Source organism: Amblyomma americanum, chromosome 1, assembly GCF_052857255.1.
Source record: "Amblyomma americanum isolate KBUSLIRL-KWMA chromosome 1, ASM5285725v1, whole genome shotgun sequence".
Classification (NCBI taxonomy): Eukaryota; Metazoa; Arthropoda; class Arachnida; order Ixodida; family Ixodidae; genus Amblyomma; species Amblyomma americanum.
Window position 1 is genome coordinate 509,442,873 of NC_135497.1, and position 25,917 is coordinate 509,468,789.

The 25,917-nt window shown below is 47.3% G+C and overlaps 1 protein-coding gene across 1 annotated transcript; it reads right to left on the bottom strand.

Annotated features, from left to right (window-relative positions):
* Window positions 1-6,160: 6,160 nt before the first annotated feature.
* LOC144128247 (uncharacterized) lies at window positions 6,161-7,165 on the bottom strand. Its single transcript, XM_077661509.1, has 2 exons — window positions 6,968-7,165; window positions 6,161-6,882 (listed from the first exon to the last, which is right to left on the bottom strand). Exons 1-2 carry the CDS (start codon window positions 7,163-7,165, stop codon window positions 6,604-6,606), a joined length of 477 nt encoding a protein of 158 aa, XP_077517635.1. The 3' UTR covers window positions 6,161-6,603.
* Between the last annotated feature and the right edge of the window lie 18,752 nt (window positions 7,166-25,917).

The following is a 25,917-nucleotide window of genomic DNA, read 5'->3' on the forward strand; positions in this document are numbered from 1 at the left end:
AACGCTAGCAAAAAATTAAGAAGGCGCAGAAGACTGAGGCCAGAGTTAAAACTGTAGTTTAACAGAGGAAAGCACCTCCCAGCAAGCCAAAATGTGCACATGCAAGCAGTTATGTGAACACAGAACATAGAAAATGAAACTCCTTTTTGGACAGAAGGAAAGCTAAGGCACATTGCTTATTGTGATGTTGCTTAAAAAGTTGGTGTCTAGTTGTTGCCCTTCATATCTGGTCCTTCCACACCCAGCAACTGAAATGCCATCAAAAAGGAGCATCTCCAATCACTCTAACTACATGGGAGGTACACATCGCCAGATGTCAGAGGTTTGGCGTCTCATCTTGCAGACTAGCTAGTTTGGCAGATTTAAACTTTACCGCATGTAAGAGGCATGCGGTAGCCTTGAAGGGGAGTATTTCATAAGTGTTACAGCATATTGTACAGTGCTGGCATGCTTCATTATTTACATCACAGTAATATGCTAGCACAGGCTGTAAAGTTTGTAAGTGAACAGAAAAAAACAATGTTCATGCCATATCTTAGCCACATTCTTAGTATTGTATAAAAAGTGCAAATAAGGAATTCCTCATTTTTTTGTCAGCTTTTTCTTTCTGTGCATTGATTTTTTGCAAGTTAGCAAGGTTCTACAGTCTTGTGTGCCTATTGGCTGGCCCCTTGTTTGTCAAAGGTACCGAGTACACAATGGGTCGTGTCAGTGCAAGCTAAGTAAACAATGGATAGAAAATTCGTGCTTTCAGAGTATTTCCAGAAAAAACTGCTATTATTTCCTACTCAGGATGGGGGAACAGCATCGATGGTGCACATCCTCCTTGTCACTGCAGCAATTATGGCTGCTCGCTGCTTTTTGGTGGCGTTTCATTTATCTGCAGGAAGAGCAGGCATGAATGGGCGGCAATAGGTACCTACTAAATTAAACATTGCATTGAGCAATATGTTGTTGTGTCGGTGCTTTTGTTATCCATGAAGGAGTTGGTGTTTTTGATTGATGGTTGTGTAGCAAAGATGTAACTGCTACATTGCACTGCATTCACAGATTTGTTTGCCCATGCTTTTGGTTTACTCAGTTGTTTATTTCCTTACCAAATGGCAGATGGAAATTCGGCTTTCAACTTGTGCACTTTCATCATGTTTGCAATGTACTTTCAGCTGGTGTTCAGTTTCACTTTGGAGAAGTTGTCCAACCATTCTCTGTGTCTAAATGTTTTCTAACAGTTGACCTCATTACGCAGCATTTCTCACAGAAAGCAAATGTTGCAGTAACATTTTTATTAAATGTTACTCTATCATGTGGCTAGCAATGTAGCAAAAAATATTTTCATCAAGTCAGCTTTTAACATTATAGCAAATTAAGGCCTTTGTTATTTAACGTTGCTCACAATTTGTACCATTCACTCAACCTTGAAGCAGCGTAATGCGTTATCACCCTTCCTCGGCTCTTCATTGTGTTAATCACATTAGACATGCTCACGGTCGTTCGCCATGCTAGTTTGCGGACATTGTTGGCTAAGAGTAAACCAGACAAATAAAAAATCGGACGTCATGTGATGCCTATAGTCCGCGGGCCAGCAGTTCATCGTGTAAAAGTGGCGTCACATCATAAGCATCTTCTGTTTTTGCTGCCTTTAAGCAAATTATTAGTGCGGTTGGTGCAACACATAGTCGATGGGGTCAACCGTCCTGTCGTGTTAAGTTTTGATCCCTTAAAGTGAATGTTTAGTATTTTTCCCTGTAACGACTACAGAGGAACACGGACGTTTCCTTCAATACTGGACTGAATATACGGTCATTCCCTACGTTTCATTGAAAGCAGAAGTGGTTCTGTATTTAAAACGTACATAGTCTACGTTATAGGTACGGAATTTTTTTACAGTGTAGCTGTGTCGCCAGATCGTCTGTCGCGAGGCGCTTTCGCTGTGCCCGCATGACCGCTTGTCTTGACCTTCCAGGGGAATTGCGCGTTGCTCGCGCGCGGCTTAGCCCGAAGCCGGTAAACCGGCTGGCCACCGCCACATCTGGACCTGGTTTGACTCAAATTGGTCTCAGCCGCGCGCCGCGTCTTGTTCGGTTCGGGCGCGAACAATACGCGAGATTCAAAGCGCTCGGCCGTCTCTGTGTCTATGGGGGGGGGGGGGGGGGGGGGGCACTTGACCCCAAGGGCGCTCCTTTTCAGCACCACCCCGCCGTCGCCCGCCTCCGATTGAACAGGCGGGGGGTTCAAAGGGGAGCTGCCGCGGAGAGGCCGGGCAGCTCGTCCTAATGACAGCGCAGAACATGCGTCACTGACAGCCCCCTTCCTTTCGCCGTCTTGTCCATCGTGCGTCGCGCCGAGCCCGACAAAGAAAAGGCCGTCACCCCCCCCCCCCCCCTTTCCCCTTCTGAATCGGGGGGCGGGGGGGCGGAAATTCCGCAAATAGTTTCCCAGAGGCATCCTTTTTTTTTCATGGGGTCAAGAGAAGCAAGCTTACAATGCAAAATTAAACCTTGTCTTTCTCTTCCAAATGCAATTAACTAGGAGTCCTGTCCAACCATTCCAGCTTGTTATGTGGGCACCCCCAACCATTTTTTATTTCCGTGTAACTCGCAGCCCTTCTTCACCTTGGTCATTGTAGCCGCTATTGTTTCTCAAGTACCATGCAACATCTTGTTATTAGCACTTGCTAATTCATGCCTTCTGCAGGGTTTGAAGGACCTTTTTAATTGGAAATGAGAGCATGTGCACAGGGTGGAAAGCGCGTGATCTGCCAGGAAGCACTAAAGCGGCCCCGAGAAGGGATCTTTATTAAGGATGACAGCCATCTTGGGCCTCTTCACTTGGCAACGACGACACAGCGTGTGCGGTCCCTATGGTTAGACCCCAGCTGTGGAAGCCATCCTCGGACACGACCATGACCTTCGACATCTGATGTTTTTATTTAAAAACACAGGGACCAAAGTCGTGCTGTATGCAGTGCGATCGCCATGTGGTTCCATAATCATCCACCTAGCCCGGCTCTTTGGACGGATTCAGGAAACGACTGAAAAGAACAAAAGTAACGAGCAAACAAAGGTGCGCTGCATAAAAGTTAGAACGCAAAGAAACGAAGGCGCGCTGCGCTGGGATAATGCTGTAGCGAGGTCTAATATGTAAATTTTCATGGCTGGCGTGGATTTCCACAAAGCGCAAGCATTCGCTACCGAGATAAACAAAGGCGCACTGGAGCTGGGTATGTATCATGTTTAACTGCGCAAAGAAACGAAGACAGAGAACAAGAAGGCACGACACGAGCGCAGACTATCAACCGATTTTTTATTCAAGGAAAAAAGGCCTATATATGCATCTTCATCCCGCGAAAAACATGCTAAAAAACCCGAAAGCGCAAACCCTATCACACACCATCTTGGCACATGTAACGTGATGCCACTGATCACAACCTAAAAGCAATCTCCGCATCGTCAGAGACAAGATACAAAACAAACAAACAGCGAACTCGCAGGCACACTCCTGCCAAGCTAGCGCTCCACACCGCCTGCTTGCGCTAAAGAAACTGCGCAAAAAAGGTATCTCCCCATCAATGAGGCCTACAGATGGTGATGCTACACAGTCATCTGATTCCTTCTTGATCTGGTACGCTTCCACCAACTCCCTGCAAACGTGATCCCTGTGTTTTAACAAGACGCTGGTCTTGTTCAATCGTGGGAAGCAACCTTTGCACTCTTTGCAGTGCAAGGCGAGATTAGAGGAAGGTGCGCCCTTCAACGACCTGCGATGCTCTGCTAACATCTCGTTAATACATCGACCGGTCTGGCCGATGTACTTCTTCCCACGCGAGAGGGGGACTTCGTATACGACTCCAGTCTTACACTCTGTGAGCCTGGTTTTCTGTCTGTGCGCTATCGAGCACTCAGCTCCAGCACGATTGCTCTCAGGCTCGAGCTTCTTTCGCACAGCACTACAAATCCTTGAAAGCTTATTCTTTGCCATGAAAATCACGTCCACCCCGTATCTCGCCCCAACTTTTTTTGAGCCGGTGTGAAATTCCATTCCCTGAACGTTCAGGACAATCATATCCGAGCGCAACACTTGGCAGCATGTTGTGTCGGGATTTCTACAGCGACATTTGAGCTCACTCAAGCTTTCGGATCCTTTCTTGGTGAACAATTCCGCAAGTGTGGTTAAGTACCTGTCTGGGCTGGATAAGAAAAAGTACTCTACCTTCAGCATCGATGTGGAGGACTTATTTTATTCGCTACCCCATGCTCAGCTCATGAAGAGAGTGAAAGACTGCATTGTAAAAGACAATGACGAGTTGGTGTTCGTGGCGGGGTGCGGGGGTTTCCATAGAAAGTTTCCTGGAGCTGCTATCATTTTACCTAGAGTCAACCGTTGTTGGGCGGGGCGAAAAGGTGTACGTCCAAAAATCGGGTGTGTGCATCGGCTCCCGTGTGGCACCCGTTTTGAGCGATATTTACTTGAGCAGGATGGATCAAGAACTGGCACAAAATCTTGCTGACCTCGCGCTAAAAGTGTTCCGTTACGTCGATGATTTTTTAATCATTCTTAAGTCGAACTCTCCCAGGGCAGTTCCGGACGTCGTCAAAATCTTCAAAGATATAGGTAGTGGCCTGAGATTCACCTTCGAACTACCCAGCTCAGCTACCCTACAGTTTTTAGACCGACCGCAGCGGTGGCCAAGTGGTTGAGCATCCGCCTCGCATGCGGGAGGTGCGGGGTTCGATCCCCAGTGCCGCCGGGTACCTACCGGGGATACAATGGGTACAAGCTTTTCCCTGGTCTGGTGCTCGGCTTATTTAGGGTGAAATGCCTGGGAAATGGGTCTTTGACCCCACCTTGAGAAAAAGAAAATACCTTGTGTCAAGGCGTATTTGGCCATAGATGCCCTTGCGCCATAAAAAAAAAGTTTTTATACCTCAGGATCCATTATCTAGAGAGCAGGGTCTGTTGGGAATATCACCCCAGGACAAAAGAAAAACCTCTCTTGAACGTCAGTTACGGGCATTCCACACTCGTCAAGGCGGGTATAGCGACTTCATGCTTGAAGAGCTCTTGGGAAATCCTGTACACACAGAGCGGAGGCTAGCTTCCTGGGGCAGGTAGAGAGGCTGAAAGAAGCCGGGTATCCTGATCTGAGTTGGCTCAGATCTCCGACAGGATCCTGTTCAAAGGAGGGAGGCCCACGCTAGTAAAAAAAAGGACGGTGGACGTAGACAAGTGGTGGGCATTCCATACATCCATTGAATTTCACACCGGCTCAAAAAAATTGGGGCGAGATACGGGGCGGACGTGATTTTCACGGCAATGAGTAAGCTTGCAAGGAATGTTATCGGCGGTCGCACGTGCATGACAATCCTTTCGACATGCGTGACGATGCCCACCGAAGGCATTTCAGGCTGTCGAAGGGACTTGTACGCTGGCTAAGCGAAGAGCGCGGAACATGCGTCACTGACAGCCCCCTTCCTTTCGCCGTCTTGTCCATCGTGCGTCGCGCCGAGCCCGACAAAGAGGAGGCCGTCACCCCCCCCCCCACCCACCCTTCCCTCCTGAATGGGGGGGGGGCGGAGATTCCGAAAATAGTTTCCCAGAGGCATCCTGTTTTTTTTTTTTTTTCATGGGGTCAGGGAAGGTGGCCCAAGCAGTGTGAGGCAACGTTCTCTGTTCATTCTAGAGAAGCAAGCTTACACTGCAAAATTAAACCTTATCTTTCTCTTCCAAATGCAATTAACTAGGAGTCCTGTCCAAAACCATTTCAGGTTGTTATGTGGGCACCCCCAACCTTTTTTATTTCCGTGTAACTCCAGCACTTCTTCACCTTTGTCATTGTAGCCGCTATTGTTCAAGTACCATGCAACATCTTGTTATTAGCACTTGCTAATTCATGCCTTCTGCAGGGTTTAAAGGACCTTTTTAATTGGAAATGAGAGCATGTGCACAGGGTGGAAAGCGCGTGATCTGCCAGGAAACACTAAAGCGGCCCCGAGAAGGGATCTTTATTAAGGATGCCAGCCATCTTGGGCCTCTCCACTTGGCAACGACGCCAACGCGTGTGCGGTCCCTATGGTTAGGCCCCAGCTGTGGAAGCCATCCTCGGACACGACCATGACCTTCGACATCTGATGTTTTTATTTAAAAACACAGGGACCAAAGTCGTGCTGTATGCAGTGCAATCGCCATGTGGTTCCATAATCATCCATTTAGCCCGGCTCTTTGGACGGATTCAGGAAACGACTGAAAAGAACAAAAGTAACGAGCAAACAAAGGTGCGCTGCATAAAAGTTAGAACGTAAAGAGACGAAGGCACGCTGCGCTAATGCTGTAGCGAGGTCTAACATGTAAAATTTCGCGGCTGGCGTCGATTTCTACAAAGCGCGAGTAGTGCCTACGGAAATAAACAAAGGCGCACTGGAGATGGGTAAGTCTGTATACAAGCACGAGTTTTTGTATCTACCAGCGATTTACTAGCTCACACCGCGCGATTTTGATGTCTGGCGTCGATTTCGACAGAGAGGGAATACGGGCACGAAACGGGACGCTCGCGATCTGCCAGGAAACAATGAGGTGGCCCTAAAAAGGGCCGTTTGCAGGAGCACTTCAACCGCGACCTGCAGCGGCGTGGCGGCGCGGTGAGCAGTAGGCCCAGCAGTGGTCCGTCTTGTGCCCTTTGGCTCCGCACCGACGACACCGGTGCACGACGTACACCTCTCCTGGTCTTGCCCTTGAAGCCGACGCTATCCCTGGTCCGTAGATCTTGACGAGGGCCGCGACGATAATCTTTGACATCTGGTCGATGCCCCGGTCTCTCGCCACGTTATATCGGTCTGCGGCAAACAAGGACAGCATCGGCTTGCCAGAAGCATCCAGGAAACGATGCTGCAAAAAAAAAGTTACGTTACAAGCGCCGCAATTTGGTGAGTTCTGCTCGAGAAAAATTGCGAAAATGTTGTTCAACCCTTACCTCGGGGTTGAGAATGTGCACGCCCGACAAGCGCTTCAGCGTGGCTGACAGACGGCGGTTCAGCTGGCGACGCCGGCGGTCCTCAAATTGCGCCTTACGTGGCTCATCGAAATGGCGTGGCAAGACTTTGAAGACCAGAACGACACTGGCCACGTTCTCCTGCAGCAGCAAAACGAGGTCCTGGAATGCGCAAGACATGTAGGTAAGCGGTACAGCACTTCATGAAGCGAAATTTGAGATAAAATGCCTACCTTTATGTGGCTGGAAGCGAAATTTGAGATAAAATGCGTACCTTTATGTGGCTGGTGATTTCTCGCGGGTCATCTCCTCTGTCGAGATCGTTGCCGCCAACATATAGGACCACAAAATCGGCGCGCCGAAAGCATGTCTCGGGAATTATTTCAGCTAGGCTGATTGCGTCGTGGCCGCTAAAGCTGAAAGTGCATGTTCTCACTACCGGCGAAAGCCGCAAGCGAGAACTGCACAAAAATTTCAGCTGGCTGTCGCCGACGAGCACACCACGCAAAAAAGCCATAGCTGGACAGCTCCCGAATCAAGCGCTGCTGCCGAGCCCCACGAACCGAATGCCATGCTGCGCGGCGGCCGGCCAGCCGGCCCTAGCGATTCCCTAGGCACTCTAGGGACAGGCCGAGAGAGGTGCCGCGACCCCACATCCGGTTGAGAATGAGGGCGAAGCGAAAAAACGTCACGCAGACACGCATCCCACCGACCAATCGGCGTTTCCAGCCCACCTGCACCCAAACGCCTCTGTCCCTAGAGGGCCTAGGGAAAGAAGCGTTTGCGGGTCGGTAGGCTGGAAACGCCGATTGGTCGATGGGAAGGGTGTCTGCGTAACGTTTTTTTCGCTTCGCCCTCGTTCTCAACCGGATGTGGGGTCGCCGCGCCTCTCTCGGCTTGTCCCTAGAGGGTCTATGGAATTGCTAGGGCCGGCCGGCCGGCCGCTGGGCGTGCGTGGTCCGCGGGCATTCCCTTCGTGAGCCTAGGCGGCGGAGCGCGCGTTTCGGGAGCTGTCCAAGTATCGCTTTTTTTGCGTGATGCGCTCGTCGGCGACAGCCAGCTGAAATTTCTGTACAGTTCTCGCTTCCACGACATTACGACGACCCGCATAAAGGTACGCATTTTATCTCAAATTTCGCTTCATGTAGTGTTGTACCGCTTACCTACATGCCTTGCGCATTCCAGGACCTCGTTTTACTGCTGCAGGAGCACGTGGCTAGTGTCGTGCTGGTGTTCAAAGTTTTGCCACGCCATTACGACAACCCACATAAGGCGCGGTTTGAGGACCGCCAGCTGAACCGCCCTCTGCCAGTGCAGTGCAGCTTTAATTCCTTAGAGACTTCTCGCGCTTTGTCGAAATCGACGGCAGCCGTGAAAATTTACATATTAGACCTCGCTGCAGCATTATCCCAGCGCAGCGCGCCTTTGTTTCTTTGCGTTGGCAAGCGTTAGAAGCGCGCGCCGTCTCGCGCTTTGACCAAGTCGGCTCTAAAACTCGCGCTAGGCCTCGTTGCCGGGTTGACAAAGTGCATGGCTTTGTTCCTTGCAATGGCAAGCCTCTGCCACTACAGTCGGCGCCCTTAATTTTATGATCGCTGTCAGCTTCAACAGCAAATCCAAGAAAAGTTATGACGATCGCGCGGTGTGGAAGTCAGCGGTAGAGACAAAAAAACTCGTGCTTGTAGCTACAGACTTACTCAGCTCCAGTGCGCCTTTGTTTATTTCCGTACCGACTACTCGCGCTTTGTAGAAACCGACGACATCCGTGAAAATTTACATATCAGACCTCTCTAGAGCATTAGCCCAGCGCAGCGCGCCTTCGTTTGATTGCGTTCTAAATTGTAGGCAGCACACCTTTGTTTGCTCGTTACTTCTGTTCTTTTCAGTTGTTTCCTGAATCCGCCCAAAGAGCCGGGCTAGGTGGATGATTGTTCGCCGTCAATGGAACCACATGGCGATCGCACTGCATACAGCACGACTTTGGTCCCTGTGTTTTTTGAATAAAAACATCAGATGTCGAAGGTCATGGTCGTGCCCGAGGATTGCTTCGACAGCTAGGGCAAAACCGTGGGGATCGCACACGCTGTGTCGTCGCTGCCAAGTGAAGAGGCACAAAACGGCTGTCAACCTTAATGCAGGCCTTTTCGGGGCCGCCTCAGTGTTTCCTGGCAGATTACACGCTTTCCACCCCGCGCACGTGTTCTCCTCATTTCCAATTAAATACGTCCTGCAAACCCTGTAGAAGGCTTGAATTAGGAACTGCTAATATTAAGATGGTGCATGGTACTTGAGAAACAATAGCGGCTACAATGGCAAAGATGAAGCAGGGCTGGAGTTACACGCAAATAAACAAAGGTTTGGGGCACCCAGATAAGCTGAAATGGTTTTGGACAGGGACTCCTAGTTATTCGATATAAAAGACTCAAATAATGCATATTCATGAGTTTGTCAAGGTTTTTGTAGAAATATACTCTAAGCACTTTCCCTTCAAGAACATTAAGCAGTCTAAACGAATAAGAAAACCATGGATCACGCCAAAGCTCAAAAGAATGATAAAGCGCCAAAACAAGTTGTACCATGCCTTTTTGAATAATCCCTCTCTAGAATCTCTCATCTTATTTAAAAAAAAAACAAGAAATTAACTAAATGCTGGCTTAGGCGTGCTAAGATTGTGCATCATCAAAAACTGTTCTCTGATGTCAGTATGAAATATTCAGACGCTGTCTGGAAAGTTGTAAATAACTTGTTACGTCCGCAATACGAAAAAGGCGCCAACTCAACGAATAATCTATAAGGCCTCTGAATTATCCGGTCAGGCTCTTGCTGTCCATTTAAACAGCAATTTTTTAACTACCCATTTACCTATGATGTATCTACTTGAAGTTCCTTCATCTTTTAGCCCTTTCGAAAGCCTTTTCCTGGAGCCCACCAATGAGACCGAAGTATGTACAACCTTTATGAATTTGAATAATAGCAAAGCCTTAGATTTTGACAATATTCAGATAAAACCAGTCAAATATGTACTATATTTTATTGTAACTGTGCTTGGTTACATCTTCAATTTGTTAATTGAAACGGGAGTTTACCCGGAAGAAATGAAGAAAGCAAGTGTGGCAGTTGTGTTTAAAGGGGGAGATAAAAATGTAGTGTCCAATTATAGACCAATATCTGTGATTCCAATGTTTTCAAAGGGCTTAGAAAAAGTAATCTTTTTCCCGTGTAGTGAACTTTTTTAATGCAAAACGAATCCTGTCTGATGCTCAATTTGGCTTCCGAAGGGGAAAGTCGACGGAAACGGCTTTGTTATCACTTAAGAAATGTATCCTGTAAAACACTGAAGCAGGTATTCTCACTGTCGGACTCTTCATTGATTTTAGTAAGGCTTTCCATTCCCTAAACCATCCAATTTTAACTCATAGACTTTCTCAAAACGGATTTCGTGGAACACCTTTAGACCTCATGAAATCATACCTGCAAAATCGAAAACAATCTGTCTATATCCACAACCATCAGTCTTCTTTTCTGGCGGTACGAAATGGTGTGCCTCAAGGCAGCATTCTGGGCCCGATGCTTTTTAACATCTACATAAATGACATTGTGCATATTTATGACAAAGCGAAATTTATTATATACGCCGATGATAGCTGTATACTAATATCTGGTCACAACATAAACAAGTTAATTGAAGAGTGCAACGTAATCCTTACGAAACTAGAGAACTGGTCCTCTTCTAATTGCCTCCAAATAAACCCTACAAAGACTAAGGTAATAATTTTCCGTGCAAGGAACAAGCCAGTCGAACTACAACGCGCTCCTAAATACGCAGGCCAAGGAATTCAAATTGTAGACAGCCACAAAATCCTTGAAGTTACTTTCTCGTCGCATCTCAGGTGGGATCGGCATGTGGAAAATATTTGCAAAAAGCTGTCTTCAGTAGCAGGTGTTCTAACACGATGTCGATGGCTTCTTCCCACTCACGTGAAAATTAAATTTATCATGCTCTTTTCGGTTCCGTAACTCTGTTTGGGCAACCACCACAAAAACAAATGTGATAAAAATACAGGTTCTGCAGAAGAAAACGATCCGCTACATTGCAAACCTTCCTTATCTGTCTCTCCAACGCAAACAACTTTTAGAAATTATAACATAATTCGTTTTGAACATATATGCTTTTCGCATTTTGAGGTTCTTTTACCATTCTTCTCCTGCTTATAGAGATTTCTTAATACGTACTACACATTTAAGGACCGCTTCGAATCGACTCTACACCTGAAACACCGATCTCTGGTATATTCCATATTTTCGTATTAATTTATAAAGTACAAACGCTTGAACACAATTTACCGACCACTCTTAATAAGTACAAAGATTTGGCTAGTTTTAAACCAAGCCAGTTAAAAATGTATTTTGTTAATATATAGCCAGGTTGCATTTTATGTGCCTCTGTTGTCTGCCAGTGCCATGTATGCCTAATAAGTGTTTTTTTCTCTCTTATTTTTCTCGGGTCTTCTCTTTGTTTTCATGCGTCTGTAAACTATTGTTAGAGAACATACATGCTCATTGTTTTCATTGCATTTAATCTATACGTCACTTTCTTCGTTGTTTTTGTGGTTTTTCTAATATATATGAAGAGAGATTTTAGAGAAGTGGGCACTTCTACAGCGACACATTTATTTATCAACGTTTCGACCGCGGTGCGGTCTTCTTCAGGACTGTAGTGGTCTCGCGTCAAATGGACGTTTTAAGTTTGTGAGCTGCAGAGGGCAAAAGGAAGGTAACAAGCAAATAGCAACAACAGTTCAAAAAATTGAACAAAAAAGTAAAAAAAAATAAAGATGGGGGCGCGGGGAGCAGACAGGGACAGATTGGGGAGGGGAGCGAAAAATAAAAAGAAAAGAAAAAAAGGGGGGGAACTGTTATAGTAAGGAAGGACGGGGTAAAAAAAGGAGATGGCGAAACGAGAGAAAGGGAGAGGAAGTACGGTGCGGGGGGACATGAGCAGCGCGGCAACCACAGGCGTACGAAAGCAAATCGTGCATACAAGACACAATTAAAATGCACAAACACAAAGATGGCCGCCGCTGCAGATGCGTGGCCAAAGAGGCGCCGCTGCACAAATTGACACTGGCAGCAACGAAGAGGCCAAACCAGGCGCCTTTTGGGGGGTCTCACTAATTTCCGGTGAGCCGAGGGCTATAACGTTAAGGAAGGAGCGGGCTACGTTAACGAGCACATGTGTAAGAACTTACTCAGGTGGTCTGGTTTTCACTGAACAGTGCATCCCTCTCCCTGGGCGGGTCGTTGAGCCGACTTCGTCGGGAATACTTGTTTGTGGTGGAGGAGGGCTGGGCTAGCTGTGTACAAAGATTTCAAATTGTCGGAAAAAAGTAAGGAAAGAACGTCAAAGCTTATCAATAATCCACGAGGCAGGATAGTGTAAGGAGGGGTATGATTGCCTGGGATATACACTAGGAGTTATAAAGGATATATCTGAGTTAGCCAAATAACGAGATATGTAGTATTAGTTTGTTTGGAGGTCGTGAATTAAAGAAAGGATACCAGGCTTTTCATTAAGACATTCTTGAATAGTATTAAACTTGTGGATAAAATAGAATTCACGTTGTTCACGTTCTCGCCTGTTTTTGAAGCCCCCTTGAATAATTGTTACCTTTAGTTGGTCAAATGGGTGTCCTTCTCAGTTTACATGCTTGGATAGGGGAAGATTTGGGAGAGACTTGGTGTGTGCGTGGTGATTGTTAAATCGAATGCGGAATGCAGTGTTTGTCTGACCTATGTATTGCTGGTTACACACGGTGCATTAAAGGAGGTAAATAATGTTTGATGTGTCGCAGTCAAACTTGCCGTTGATTGAATGCTGGAAAATTGACCTCGTACTAGTTGCGGAACACGTAGTCTTCATGTGCATGCAAACTTTGCAGCGATCTTTACTACAGGGCTGGCATCCATATTTTGGGGTTTTGTGTTCCTTGGAGTGGACTAGATGGTTCTGAATGTTTTTGGCACGCCTGTAAATCACGCGGGGTGCGCATGTAAATATTTTCGATAGTCGTTGACTTTGCTGGAGAATATTAAAGTGCTTCTTAAGAATTATGTTTATGTTCGGTGCGTTACTGTTAAATGTGAGAATAAGGTTTGTAGTGTAATCATTTCGATTATATCTTCGGCGCCCCAGGAGTATTTGACTACGGTTCAGATTTGAAGCTCTGCTTATGGCGTCATCAATACAAGAACCTGGATAGCGCTGCGTTAAGAGCACGTAAACATTTTTAATGCTTTTTATACGTATATGTAAACATTTTTTTTTTGCTTGAAGTGCGTTTGTCGTGTAGTGCCATTTCAGAGGCGCTTGGGCCCAGTCAAGCTGCTTTTTAGCAGCTTTTAGCCCTTGCATCTCTCTAGGATGTAACTTGCATTTTGTAAAAATGAAATGAAATTGCATTTGGAAGAGAAAGACAAGGTTTCATTTTGCAGTGTAAGCTTGCGTCTCTAGAATGAACAGAGAACGCTGCCTCACACTGCTTGGGCCTGTCGTTTGACCCCTCGTTGACCCCCACGAAAAAAAAAGGACATCTCTAGGAAACTATTTGCGGGATCTTTCCTCTGCTTCAGGAGGGGTGGGGGGAGGGGGAAGTGGGGTCGATCACCTCCCCTTTGTCGGGTTCGCCGCGACACGCGACGCACGACGGACAAGACGACGAAAGGAAGCGGGCAAAGCTGCATTTCCGAAATTAACCGTGACTTGCGGGTGCCTATAGCTGTGTTTTGATTCCAGGGAAGTAGCAGCCGACATCTGAATCCTCCTCGCCCATTCCGACGGGGCTCCGCGTGCCATGTCGCCATGTGCGGTGAAAAGAGCGGTGTGCAGAGTTTAAATGAAACAAGTATGAAGCTATACAATGAAGCCAATTACAGACAGCTAGAGGAATTTCAAGAGCATGCTGTGTGATGCTAGTTATCTGAGTGCAAAACTAATGCAGCCAACTATTATTTCGTATTTTTTTTTTACCCAACAGACATGAAAGGTCTGAAGATTAGTTAGTACCAAACACATCGGTGCATCAGTTGTGATGCCTGAAAAAAGTCTGTACCAACATATAAATGCCCATGTCGTGATAATCAGGAATACTGAAGGATATAAAAACATTTTTTTTTTGTCCGGGCTCACACACCTGCTACAAACATCTTTATACGTAGCAATTTAAATGACTCTGTAGGAGGCTTTTTTGGGTAAAAAGTACAGTATGGCAGAAAGGAGTCTTTAGGAAATGCACTGTGTAGAAATAGCCATACCAATTCCATGTCATCTTTCGATAAACGTAACAAATACCGTGCAAAGAAGCTTGCTGCGTAGTATAGTTGCAATTTACTGGTTGCAGACCGCTCTGCAGTCAGTGGACTGTGATTGTGTATGTACTGCATGGCAGTGCGTGATAGCAAAGCAGTTAACAACAAAGAGCTGCTTGTTCATATCGTTTGCACACACATATAAACATCATCAATGAAACTGGATGCTGTTCCTTTTTGGCAGCCTTTAAAAATGTTTCCGCCTAAATGAGCTGGCTTGTTTTGCAACAATATAACCACGGGACTGCTGTAAATTGCCACATTTTCGAATTGTATGAAAATCATTGCATGTGAGTGGTCACAACTCTATCCTGTTTCTTGAAGGTCCCGTAGCTTTGTTGGCAATGCTTGGACAACCATGGCCAGCTTTCCGCATTCATGTGCACAGGGTATGCCCATTACGTGCATGGCTTTCCACCTAGTAATGGCTTACATTGCAAACAGACAAAAAAACACATAGAGCACAAGTACATATAGTATTTGTAGTCAACACTCTTCTTCTTCACCTCAGTAAATATGGCACATACCCAAGCGGGGGATTGGGCAAGGTACAGTGGAGATTTGCCAGTGAAGTATTTGCACGGGAAAAAAGACGTGAGGCGGTGGTGTAGAAGACTGAATCAAGATAGAGATAGGAAAATTCAATTAAATTTAAGAAATATGAATTACCAGGAATAGAACCAAGCATTTCGGACATGAGACAGAATTTTGTATACAGCTAACAAGGTAACCGATCAGTTGCACTTATGTAATCATGAAGGTAGCCACAAACGCTGCTTAACGGGAATTCCTTGGCGCTCGAACCGAACGAGAGAAGAACTGGAAGAGACTGGAAGAGGGACCTCCAAATACTGATTTCCTTGAACAACCGCCGGCAAGAGAGGACAAAATGGTCTAATGTTTCAACTTTCCCACATGAGACACAAAGGTTTGTCGCAGGGAACCCGTATCTGCGTAAGTACAAATTTAAGTGAGGGATTCTGCATCGCAGAAGCGTCATTGACACCTCAAAACGCCTTGATTTACACCACCGGACATCCCATGGGTACTTTAAGTGGTGAAAATCCACGGTATTGAGCAACGGATCACTCAAGCTGGCTGAAATATGTTGGAACCACTGGAAACGTGAAGTTTCCAACAGAATGAGGTGAGGGACGGGATAGATTAAGATTACAGGAGCGCTGAGAGCTGACCTTGCCAATAAATCAGCCACCTCGTTAGTATAGACACCCGAATGCCTGCAGGTACCCGGACAAAGCGGATCTCACGCACTGTGCACGGAACAAAAAACCTATGCGGCCGATTCAATAAAGATTTTCCGGAGTTTTGGAGAGAGCCTAAAACTGAAAGGCAGTCTGCAAGAATAAGAACCCGTGCTACATGTCTGGGAATTTTGAGAAGAACCAAACCAATAGCCAAAAACTCTACGAAGAATTAAGAAGTATAATCAGGGATACGAATGGAATAGCTCCAAGCCAGATCCTGCGAATATATCCCCATCGCCTCCTTCTCACAGCTGCCGGAGGCATCAGTGGAGAGAACAGTATGATGAGGAAAATTGTGTAGGTGTTCAGAAAGAAGACCATTTAGGATATTTGCGGGCATATGTTTCGCATGGAACGGGTAAATATGGTCGTAATAGATGACGGGGTCAGCCTGCGTATCAGCAACTCGTTGGAAGGAGATCAGATCAACCTGAAGCGGAGCTTGCGTGAACCTAACTTGCGGAAGCTGATAGCCTGGCCTGGCCAATGTTGCTGTTGTTGTTAGCCTATCAAAAGATCGTACATACCCACACTGGGCGATCGGTCAAGAATCCGGTGGCTATTCATCTGTACTCAATTAACAAAAAAGAAAACCACGCGGGAACGCAACACTGGTGGATGTGCTGAATTTCAGGAACAAACCGTGCAATAAGTAACAAAAATATTCCTGAATCAGATTTTACATTGCATATTGAACCATGACTGTACCAAAGCAATGAGACATAAGTGAAGCATTTCATTCCTTTCGCGACAGAAATGAGTTATGAGGTTTGTTGAACAATTAAAAAAGTGATTTTTGATGGCAGCTAGTACAGGTCATTTCAAGTTATAGCTCAAGATTACAATCACATCTGATATAGATGACACGCATGCTATGAAAGCAAGATAATGTTTTCCTTTTTTTATGAGAAATGCACCGGCAGTTTCAAGGCTTGCTTCACAATTTGATTTCTGACGTATACACAAAGGCATGCCTATAAATTATTTGTGTGTTACACCAGAACCAACACTGCTTAAGTTGGTAAATCATGTTCATTACCTGGGTGTCATTAATAGCAAACATATGCTAATGCTGCTAATGTTATAGACGAAAAAACAGTGGTTTTATGAAGACGTTAAGTAATACGTGATACTGTTGTGTCCATCAGGTAATGAACTGTGCGGCAGTTTCAGTTTCTCTTCTCTTATTTTCAAATTCAATTCTCTTACTTTCAGTTTCTCTTCTTCAGAGTTTCAGTTTCACTCACATGCATGTTGCTTGACACCACGTATACATCATCATCATCATCATCATCATCATCATCATCATCATCATCATCATCATCATCATCATCAGCCCTACTACACCCACTGCAGGGCAAAGGCCTCTCCCATGTCTCTCCAATTAACCCTATCCTTTGCCAGCTGCATCCACCCTTTGCCTGCAAACGTCTTAATCTCATCCGCCCATCTAACCTTCTGCCGCCCCCTGCTACGCTTACTTTCTCTTGGAACCCACTCTGTTACCCTTAAAGACCAGCGGTTATCTTGCCTTCGCATTACATGCCCTGCCCAAGCCCATTTCTTTTTCTTGATTTCGACTAGGATGTCATTAACCCGTGTTTGTTCCCTCACCCACTCTGCCCGCTTCCGATCTCTTAACGTTACACCTATCATTTTTCTTTCCATGGCTCGCTGCGTTGTCCTTAACTTAAGCTGAACTCTTTTCGTTAGCCTCCACGTTTCTGCCCCGTAGGTGAGTACCGGTAAGATTATGCTGTTGTACACTTTCCTCTTGAGGGAAATTGGCAAACTGCCACTCATGATCTGCGAGAATTTGCCATATGCGCTCCACCCCATTCTTATCCTTCTAGTTATCTCCCTCTCATGATCCGGATCAGCTGTCACTACCTGCCCTAAGTAGACGTATTCCGGCACAATTTCTAGGCTCTCGCTGCCAATTGTGAACTGTTGTTCCCTTGCTAGGCTGTTGAACATTACCTTGGTTTTCTGCATGTTAATTTTTAGACCCATCGATCTGCTCTGCCTGTCTAACTCGTTGATCATGATTTGCAGTTCACCTCCTGAGTGACTCAGCAAGGCAATGTCATCAGCAAATCTCAGATTATTTAGGTATTCTCCATTTATTCTTATTCCCAACTGTTCCCAATTCAGGCCTCGAAATACCTCCTGCAAACATGCGGTGAACAGCATTGACGAGATCGTGTCTCCTTGCCTGACGCCCTTCCTTATTGGAATTTTATTGCTGACTTTATGGAGGACTATAGTAGCTGTGCAGTTGCTGTATATATCTTCCAGTATTTTGACATAAGGCTCTTCTACCCCCTGATTACGCAATGCCTGTATGACTGCTGAGGTTTCCACTGAGTCGAATGCTTTCTCGTAATCAATGAAAGCTATATATAGAGGTTGGTTATATTCTGCGCATTTCTCTATCACCTGATTGATGGTGTGAATATGATCTATTGTAGAATATCCTTTACGAAAGCCTGCCTGATCATTTGGTTGATTAAAGTCTAACGTTGCCCTGACTCTATTAGCGATTACCTTAGTAAATACTTTGTAGGCAACGGATAGTAAGCTGATCGGCCTGTAATTTTTCAAGTCCTTGGCGTCTCCCTTCTTATGAATTAAGATAATGTTTGCATTCTTCCAAGCTTCTGGTACAGTCGAGGTCATAAGGCATTGCGTATACAGGGTGGCTAGTTTTTCTAGCACGATGTCCCCTCCATCCTTCAACAGATCTGCTGTTACCTGATCCTCCCCAGCTGCTTTTCCCCTTTTCATTGCTTCTAAGGCTTTCTTTACTTCATCTTTCGTTACTGGCGGGATGACGCATTGCTGTGCACTGCTGTCTTTCTCATTAGCGTTCTGATTACATTGGCTACTGTACAGGTCTGTGTAGAACTCTTCGGCTACTTTAACTATCTTATCCATATTGCTAATGACATTGCCCTGCTTGTCTCTTAATGCATACATCTGGTTTTTACCTATGCCTAGTTTCCTCTTCACTGTTTTTAGGCTACCTCCGTTCTTTAGAGCATGCTCGATTCTCTCCATATTAAACTTCCTTATGTCGGCTACCTTGCGCTTATTTATTAACTTTGATAGCTCCGTTAGTTCTATTCTATCGGTAGTGTTAGATGCCTTCATGTTTTGGCGCTTCTTAATCAGATCTTTCGTCACCTGAGATAGCTTCCCGGTATCTTTTCGAACTGTCCTACCGCCTACTTCTACTGCGCACTCCGTAATTATTGATGTCAGGTTATCGTGCATTGAATGAACATCAAGATCATCTTCCTCAGTTAAAGCCGAGTATCTGTTTTGCAGCGCTATCCTAAACTCCTGTGCTTTCCCTCTTAAGCTAACTCGTTAATGGTCTTCTTCTTCGCTAGCTTCTTCCGTTCCCTCTTCAAGTCTAGGCTAATTCTAGATCTTACCATTCTATGGTCGCTGCAACGCACCCTTCCGAGGACGGCCACATCCTGAATGATGCCAGGTTTAGCGCATAGTATGAAGTCTATTTCATTTTTAATCTCACCATTGGGGCTCTTCCAGGTCCACTTCCTGTGTTCTCGTTTGCGGAAGAAGGTATTCATGATCCGTAAATTATTTCTATCCGCGAATTCGACTAATAACTCTCCCCTGCTATTTCTATAACTCTCCCCTGCTATTTCTAGAGCCTATCCCATAGTCACCTACCGCGTGGTCGTCAGCCTGCTTCTTGCCCACCTTCGCATTGAAGTCGCCCATCAGTACAGTGTACTGCGATTTTACTCTATTCATTGCTGATTCTACGTCCTCATAGAAGCTTTCAACGGTCTGGTCATCATGGCTGGATGTGGGTGCGTAGGCCTGCACCACTTTCAGCTTGTACCTCCTATTCAGCCTAATTACTATAGCTGCTACCCTCTCGTTAATACTGTAGAGCTCCTCTACGTTGCCAGCTATATCTTTATTAATGAGGAAACCCACACCTAGTTCTCGTCTACCCTCTAACCCGCGATAGCACAGTATGTGTCCGTCCTTTAGTACTGTATACGCCTCACCTGTCCTCCTAACTTCGCTAAGCCCTATCACAACCCATTTAATTCCCGCTAGTTCCTCGAACAGCACTGCTAGGCTAGCCTCACTAGCTAAAGTTCTAGCGTTAAACGTTGCCAGGTTCAGATTCCAATGGCGGCCTGTCCGGAGCCAGAGATTCTTAGCACCCTCCGCTGCGTCACAGGTCTGACCGCCGCCGTGGTCAGTTGCTCTCCAGCCGCTGGGGACTGAGGGCCGAGGGTTAATTGGTTTGATCATAGAAGGTTGTGGCCAAGTACTACACCAGGGTGGCCAAATCATGCTCTGGTGAGAGAGTGCGTTGTCGGTTCTGGTCACCGAGATAAGGCCGCACTCCAGGCCTGGTTATGCAATTCCATCGACACGCGAATTTTTTTTTTTTTTTAAACCCGGTGGAGAATTGCGCGGCACGAGGATTTGAACCCCGGTCCTCTTGCACGCGAGGCGGATGTTCTACCTCTACGCCATCGCTGCTTACGTATACGTATACCACGTATACGTGATGCAGGAAAAGTAGAGAGAGAGAGAGAGAGAGAGAGGGGGGCACTTGGCCTCAGCATGACATCGTTCGCTCCGGTGTGTCGTTCGATCTTGCATCTACAATACAACAACGTGCCGACAAGGTAGACCTTTACTATGAGTTTCACGGGATCTTACGACCCCTCGTACATTCCTGGGAACCCCGGTCCAGCCACCAATACCATGGAACCAGTGGAAGGCACTGTTTTCTACCTACTTAGAGGCGTCTGGCGCCTGAGTTTCCTACATCCCGGCGCAAAGCTATGCTCCTGCATTCGCGCGGCGTCGAAGGTCAGCGCCGTTCCGGAACGCCTTCCACCACGAGCGCAATTTTAAAACGAAGGAGGCCTCAATTAAGTGAAGTTACGAAAGGCGAAGATGCGTTTCAAACCGCGCTCAGCACTTGCGACCGTCTGTTCTCGGCCACGACAGAACGCCATCGCGGTTCAAGATATGTTTACAGAACCCTGGTGAGCCTGTCAGATGTTTATATTGCTCAGTTACGCGAACTTGCGAATAATTGCGACTTCGACAATTCCTGCCGCTCCCCGCGGCTGCTCGGTGGACACGGGGCGACAGCGCGTTTTTCTCTCTCTCTTTATTTCTCTTTCTTCCTTTTCTAGTATTTCTCTTTTGTGCCCATCTTCTTTTCAGCATCTCATTGTTTGTTGCTCTGTTCATGTGGCGGACATGTGTGCCAATTCCAACTCCTTAAGGAGGGGAGGAAGATCGCTGTAACTTTAGTCATGAGAAAGGACAGGTTCTGTCCGAAACGTCAACTCAAAATAAATCTGTCTAAATGAAGCGTTTTTCAACTTTGCACGCACGCACGCACGCACGCACGCACGCACGCACGCGCACACACACACACACACACACACACACACACACACACACACACACACACACACACACACACACACACACACACACACACACACACACACACACACACACACACACACACACACACACACACACACACACACTTACACACACACACACACACACATACACACATACACACACATATATATATATATATATATATATATATATATATATATATATATATATATATATATATTAGCAGAGAAGACAAATGAAGTGAGGGGCTCGTTTGACAAACATATTAAAGAAGCCAACAGTCACCGAAACGAAGGTGCATAGGGAAATGTTTATTTTTTTTTAATATCTAGTGCCAATCAATTAGATTTTTAAAGAAGATTTCTTATAAAGCAGCAGAAAAATCAACCATGCCGCCGGTGGAATCCGAACCCACGACCTCCGAATATCGCGTCCGTTGCTCTTACCAACTGAGCTATGGCGACCGCTGTCCAATCTGCTGCTTTCGTGGGTATTTATGTTTTTGCGTGTAAGCGAACTTTGAGAGTGTTCACCAGCGCCACCCTCGTCCATAGCGGTGGACGTAGCACGTCCTGTTATACCGCAAGTGTGACGTAGAACGTCATCTAATGATAAGGGCGGAAACTGCGCGAGAGCCCTCTTATGCTACCTATGGCATCAAGACTGTGTGACATTCCGTGTATGCTACGAGGATCCACGTTCGACGGCGCGGCGTAGACGGAGACCCGTGACAGCGGCATCATCAATTACCCAGCCATGCTCTTTGAGTGACGACCAGAAAAACCGGACCCGCCGCCGCCCCGGGGAAACAGGCTTTATCCTCCCCAATTTCCGGGCCACTGGGACAACATTCTTTCCCTCCCCCCCCCCTTTGTCGTGGGCTATCGCCGGGAAGGCACCCACAGCTTCCCAGAAGGGCCGTGACGGACACCTGTCAGACAGACAGGCAGTACTCGCCAAGAATGTGGAAAGACAGGCGCTAGTGAATTAGCTCCGAAGAGAGAGCCTGTGTATACTCTCACTTGAGAGAGAGTGGTGGCGTTTTTGTTGTTTATTTAGTTTGTATTGTTAACAGACTCTGGGTTCGAGGCTAAGCCCCACCCAGGGGGTGGTCCCCATCTCGCATGTTATTTTGGATTGGAGAATTGATGCTTTGGGCGGGCCACTGGAAATGACCGCCCTTAGTCCTTTGTTAATCAAGTGCTTAAAAGCACATGTAAACGGATGCAGTCCAGTCTGAGCTGGGGCTCCATGCTTAGCATGTAATGTGATGCTACTTAGGCACTAACCTGCCCGGTCGATGAGTAAAGTAGTGCAAAGTTTGTTCTGTTGAAAAATTATGCTCTGCTGTCATCATCTACAAGCTCGCCTCCTGTTCAGCTTCCAAGCCGAACGACACTAGAGGAAGGGTTTGGGAACCATCCTCGAAGAAACGGACGACTATTGAAATTCTACTGCATACACGCAAGCCGAGCAGGACGACATCGTTCGCGAAGAGGGCCTTCAGCGCCGAAGCCCGACGGCGTGCAGCTTCTGCCAGCAACCGCTCGAGCCCAACTCCGGAGCCACTCCATCGCCCCCATGAAGTCGTCGGCACGTAAGCTCGGACGCCCCAGCCTCTGATGTATAATCCTAATCATGTGTAATTATTGAATATACCTGTTTGTTTAAACTGAGCCATACGGTGTCTCTTTGCCTCTCCGTCCCGTGTGGACCTGCGCATTATGGGGGTCATCACACTGGTGCCAGAAGTGGGGTTTGTGAAAAGCAAATGTCCTCTGAATGCGGTGACATTCATGACTTCAAAATTGTAATCAAAAGGGAATCACGGGACTGATTGTGGGACTTTTACCCCCATTTGAGAGGCTTGAGGCACCGGAGGGCTTGAAAAAAAAAATGTCTGTATTTGAGGGAGCTCCCACTCCACAGCCGTCGCTCGGAGCAAGCATGCTGGCATTAGGAAGCGTCATTCCGACGTTTACAGGAGATAAGACAGGGGTTCCAATCTGCGATTTCTTTTCCATGCTAGAAGAGATTGGGAAAATGGGGGGATGGTCCGATGCTCAAATGCTGGGAATTGCGAGGTGTAAGATGGCAGGAGCTGCTCATGATTTTGCCTGGCGAGACGAAAAAGTAAAATCCACAAAATCATTTGCGGAATTTAAGAAGCTCGCGTTTGAGCATTTCGACACTGAACCACGTCACGTGCGGGTACAGAGGTTCCGTGACGCCGGACAGATGGTAGGGGAGGACGTGCGAACATTTGCGTCGCGGCTTCAGCGCCTAGCACGCGATACGTTAAGCAGGGAGGAGGAAGGAGACCAGCTAAGGAAGAAATACGCGGAGGATATACTTAAAGAGGAAATGACCGCTTTGTTCGTGGCTGGTCTGCAAGACCCCGTGCGCCGGTTCGTGCTCTCGCGCAAGCCGAGCAATTTCGACCAAGCCGTGGAGGCCGCATTGGATGAGGAACGAAATGAGGCGTTAACGACAGCCGCAGCGAGAGTACGCGTCATAGAGAGAGCGGTGCTCAACCCTGAGGTTGCTCTCTTGACAGAGCGGTTAGATCGCTTGGAACAGCTGCTAACTCAGCAGGTAGAACGCCAGGTTGAAGCGCGCGCTCAACAGCGCCTATTCGCTGGAAACCGGAGACCGCCACAAAGCTACAGGCGCGGTATGCGAGATTTTGAAGAAATCGTATGCTTCGCTTGCCAGGGTCGCGGACACATCGCCAGGTTCTGCCAAAACGTGCGCCGTGGGGAGCCACAAAGAGAAGCAGGCGAGACACGCCCTAAGCAAGCCGACAGCGGGGCTCCAGATACCGAGTCAAAAAACTAGTTAGTCCTCCCCAGCCTGAGGAGCGTGGGGAGGGAGCAGTGGATGATGAGGTGGTGGTAGTTTGTGTGGCCGACGAGGCATGCCCTGTTGTGCGTTGCAAGTTAAATGGTTGCTGCATGGAATTGTTGATAGATACGGGGTCAAAGGTGACATTGCTTAAGGAGAGCAGTTTTAACACGCTTCGAAGGAAGGGGGACCGCGAGGTGTTGGAAGCGTCGGGTGGTATGGCAACCAAATTTGTAGGCATAACGGGGGATCCTCTTGGCATAAGTGGACTCTACCGGTTACACTTCTCTCTCGGCGGAATTGCATTGGAGCACCCCTGCTACGTATGCCCGGACACGGTGTCTCTGCCAAACGGAGTGTCAGGTATATTAGGGCAGGATTTTTTGAGAAAAGGGAAGGTAGTAGTCTCATTCTCTGAGGAAGAGGTTAATGCGGGCGGCTCAAAAGTTCCGTTTTTGAACAGGAGAGGGGCTGAGATTCGCATTACCGATATTGACACCCGTCAAACAGTGGGATCATTGGAGAAGGTATATTCGCGGGTTGCCGTCCGGCTGGTCGAGGAGGCGGTCGTCCTTCCTTGGTCGGAGCACATTTTGTACGCGTTTGTGCCTTCAGATGTAGAGAGCGGCGCCGTGGGAGTGCTTGAGCCGGTCGACTCTCTCAGCAATGGCCTGAAGGCAGCCGCGTGCCTCGTGACAGTTAATGACGCCCACAGAGTGCCTCTACGGGTGGTTAACTGTAGCCAGCAGCCACTGAGCCTTCCCAAGAACAAAACATTGGCTTTCTTCACCTCTGCGATAGAGCAACGTGAGCCCACCGATACGGTACTCGCAACTGTAGAGCATGCTAGTCCTTCGGCTGCTCCAAAGGTGTCGTTCGATCTTTCTCACGTAAAATCCAGGGAGAGGGAGGCTCTGGCTGGTTTGCTGAACGACTACTCGGAGGTATTCGCCGTGTCCAACCTGGATTTGGGCTGCTGTGGCGTTATAAAGCACAGGATAGAAACCGGCACTTCATCGCCCGTTTACCAGCGTGCGTACAGGATTCCTTACTCCCAACGTGAGGAGATGGAGCGGCAGGTGCAGGACCTGATTGATCGCGGCATTGTCGAACACTCAAAGTCACCCTGGGGAGCACCAGCACTATTGGTGGAAAAGCCAGATGGCTCGTATCGATTGGTAGTGGACTACCGCAAACTAAATGCCGTAACTCGCATCGATCCATACCCCATCCCCAATATACAGGAGACGCTTTCTCAGCTGGGCTCTGCCAGGTACTTCACGGTAGTGGACATGGCGGCGGGATTCTGGCAGATAGCAATGGATCCGGCAGATGCCGAGAAAACGGCATTCAACACGCCCTCAGGGCACTATGAATGGAAAAGAATGCCGATGGGTCTGGCCAACAGCCCTGCTGTCTGGCAGAGAACCGCTGATGTTATCCTGGCAGGTCTTCTGGGGAGGCTGTGCTTCGTGTATATGGATGACATTATCATATACAGTGACAGTTTTGATAACCATTTGCGCGATATTGAGCAGGTTTTGGTGCGACTAAGAGGAGCAGGTCTCAAGCTGAAGCCCTCTAAGTGCCAATTCCTCAAAAACGAGGTGAAATACCTCGGGCACGTTGTTTCAGCTGACGGCGTGCGACCGGACCCTGAGAAACTAAGGTGTGTCTCGGATTTTCCATCCCCGACTAGCGTCCGCCAGGTCCGGCAGTTTCTCGGCCTGATCGGTTACTACCGAAGGCACATAGAGGAGTTCGCCAAGCTCGCTAAGCCGCTCACCGCCTTAACAGCCAAAAATGTCGCCTTTCGCTGGGACGAAAACGCGGAGAATGCTTTTGGGGCCCTGAAAGGGAAGCTAATGAGTGCACCGCTGTTGCGCCACCCGGATTTTAATTTGCCCTTCGTTATGGCCACAGATGCGTCAAAGTTCGCAGTGGGTGCCGTGCTATCTCAGGTTATCGAGGGCAAAGAACATCCCGTTGCTTTTGCTAGCCGACAGCTGA